Genomic DNA, 2,767 nt, shown 5'->3' on the forward strand with positions numbered 1-2,767 from the left:
CCTAGAAACAACAAGAAGGTAATCCCTCAACAAACCTAAAAGAAGACAGCCACCAGAACAAAATGCCAACTTTAACANCAAAAATAACAGGAAACAACAATTACTTTTCCTTAATATCTCTTATAATAACTTTGTTATTTTTATTTAATATATATGAGTGCTTCCTGTTGTATATACATGTGCCATTTGAATTCCTAGTTTCAATGAGGATCAGAATATGGCATTGTGTCCTAAGAACTGTAAAAACAAACTGCTGTGTAAAACCATGGGGATGCTGAGCATTAATCACAGGTCCTCTTCGAATATAGTGATTGCACTTATCCCAAGAGCAATCTCTGAGTTCCACAATATGTTACTTCATGTAAATGTGCATGTATTAGATGTGCAAATGCATATATATATACATATATATATGTATATATATATACATATATATATATGATGCTGTGTATGAGTGTGTGTGTGTGTGTGTGTGTGTGTGTTTGTTCAAGGTCAGTCTGGTTTACATAACAGGAAATGGAGGACTACAAAGAAAAACCCTACTCTGATAAAAACAAAACCAAACCAAAAGCAGCAACATAAAAGAAAAACAATTAACTGATATTTTGTTGAAATAAAAATATAAACTATAAATATTTTTTTTAATTCTGTGCTGGTGGTTCAATATATTTAGCAATAATTTAAATCTTCATTACATAATTCTACTATTTTACCTTTTATTTCTTTGTTATAATAAAAAAATTATTATTTTGAAAGGGCACATATAATTTTATATTCATTCATTTATTTATGTGTCAGAAGAGAGTGATGCAGGTAAATGCATAGGTGTGAGTGTCAAAAGACAACATCCAGGAGTTAAATCTCTTCTCCTACCTTGTGAGTTCCAGAAGTCAAACTCTGGATGACAGATGTCAGGCTTTGTGGAAAGAATTTTTACCTACCAACCCAACCCGTCTTACCCAAACATAGCATGCTTTTATGCATTTAACTATAATGGCAATTACATATGTTTTATAATAAAATTGTAAATAAAAGTTATTTATTATTTACACCAAATTTCTAGCTTTTCTGATTGAATAATTTGAAGAGATTATTGTATTGAAATGTATGAACAATGAAAACTTGAGTATAATATCCATTGTTGCTTCAAATTTTGGATAGTATGTTTACTTTTAATGCTTTCATATGTATATTATACAAAATGAAGTGACCTATTTATAAATCCCTCTCTGTACTGTCTCCATCACAGCCTTGATCTGGCAGGAGCTATGTTATCCTATGGCTTTCCTAGACAATGGGAACCACACTGCAGTGACAGAGTTCATTTTATTGGGATTAACAGATGACCCAGTCCTTAGAGTTGTCTTTTTCACCATCATCCTGTGCATCTACCTGGTGACCATGTCCGGGAACCTCAGCACCATCCTTCTCATCAGAGTTTCTTCCCAGCTCCATCACCCCATGTACTTTTTTCTCAGCCACTTGGCTTCTGTTGACATGGGCCTTTCATCTTCTGTCACACCCAATATGCTTGTCAACTTCCTGACTGAGAGACATACCATCTCCTACCTTGGATGTGGCATCCAGCTCAGCTCCGCTGCTTTCTTTGGGGCAGTTGAATTCTTCCTTCTGGCTGCCATGGCTTATGATCGCTTCATAGCAATCTGCAACCCACTGCTTTATTCCACCAAACTGTCCACACGAGTCTGTACCCAGTTGGTTGTAGGATCTTATGTAGGGGGTTTCCTTAATGCTTCATTTGTAACCCATTTCTTCTTTTCTTTTATCTTCTGCGGACCAAATAGAGTCAATCACTTTTTCTGTGATTTTCCTCCTATGATGGAACTCTCCTGTTCTGATGTCAGTGTCTCTGGAATTGTTATCTCATTTACTGCTGGTTCAATCTCTATGACCACATTGATTGTTATAGTCATATCTTATTTCTATATCCTCATCACCATCCTAAGGATGCGCTCCACTGAGGGTCGCCAAAAAGCCTTCTCCACCTGTACCTCCCACCTCACTGCAGTCATTCTTTCTTATGGAACTGCCACATTCGTTTATGTGATGCCAAAGTCCACCTACTCTGGGGACCAGAACAAGGTGGTGTCTTTGTTCTACACAGTAGCGATCCCCATGTTGAATCCCCTCATCTACAGCCTCCGGAATAATGAGATTAAGGGTGCCCTGAAAAGACAATTTTATAGAAAAACATTGTTATAGAGCAATCAGTTGTTGGAAAAACTTAATAATTTTAGTCCTACAATACCAATGTAACCGTCATATCAGGTTTGCTTATAAGCCTTAGCCTTTCTCTTTTGGGCCTAGTCTGTTTCTTCGAGTGTGTATAGCTATTGTATTTTATTTCATTCTCCTGTTTATATTTTCAAATGTACCTTAGTGAACGTAATAGAATATATTTGAACATGTTTTCTCTCATCCTCAGCTCCTCTCAGCCCTATAGCCCCATATCCTATAAAATAAGCCCTGTGTTGCAATTTGGACTTTCTGTATAGTTGTAGGTTTTTAGGTATCTATTGATGCATGATTAGCCTGCTGGGAAGACACTCTTTAAGGAATTGACTCTCATTCTTCTGGAAAATATCAATTGCCAGTAAAACCTCAGATAGAGTTGGACACTGTGCCCAGGTCCTCTCTCTCTATGCGAGTATTGTTTCTGCATTTGTGCTTAAGGACACTGATACAACTACCATGAGTCATACCTACAACCATTCTTTTTGTCCTGAAAGTAATGTTTCTTTGTAGT

General features: G+C 36.6%; 1 protein-coding gene across 1 annotated transcript; it reads left to right on the top strand.

Moving 5' to 3' along the window:
* The first annotated feature begins 1,278 nt into the window (after positions 1-1,278).
* LOC110287881 (olfactory receptor 486-like) lies at positions 1,279-2,223 on the top strand. The gene has a single exon (XM_021154384.1). It carries the CDS (start codon positions 1,279-1,281, stop codon positions 2,221-2,223), a length of 945 nt encoding a protein of 314 aa, XP_021010043.1.
* Positions 2,224-2,767: the final 544 nt, after the last annotated feature.

The sequence above is a fragment of the Mus caroli genome, unplaced genomic scaffold (assembly GCF_900094665.2).
Source record: "Mus caroli unplaced genomic scaffold, CAROLI_EIJ_v1.1 scaffold_10289_U1_1, whole genome shotgun sequence".
NCBI classification, from domain to species: Eukaryota; Metazoa; Chordata; class Mammalia; order Rodentia; family Muridae; genus Mus; species Mus caroli.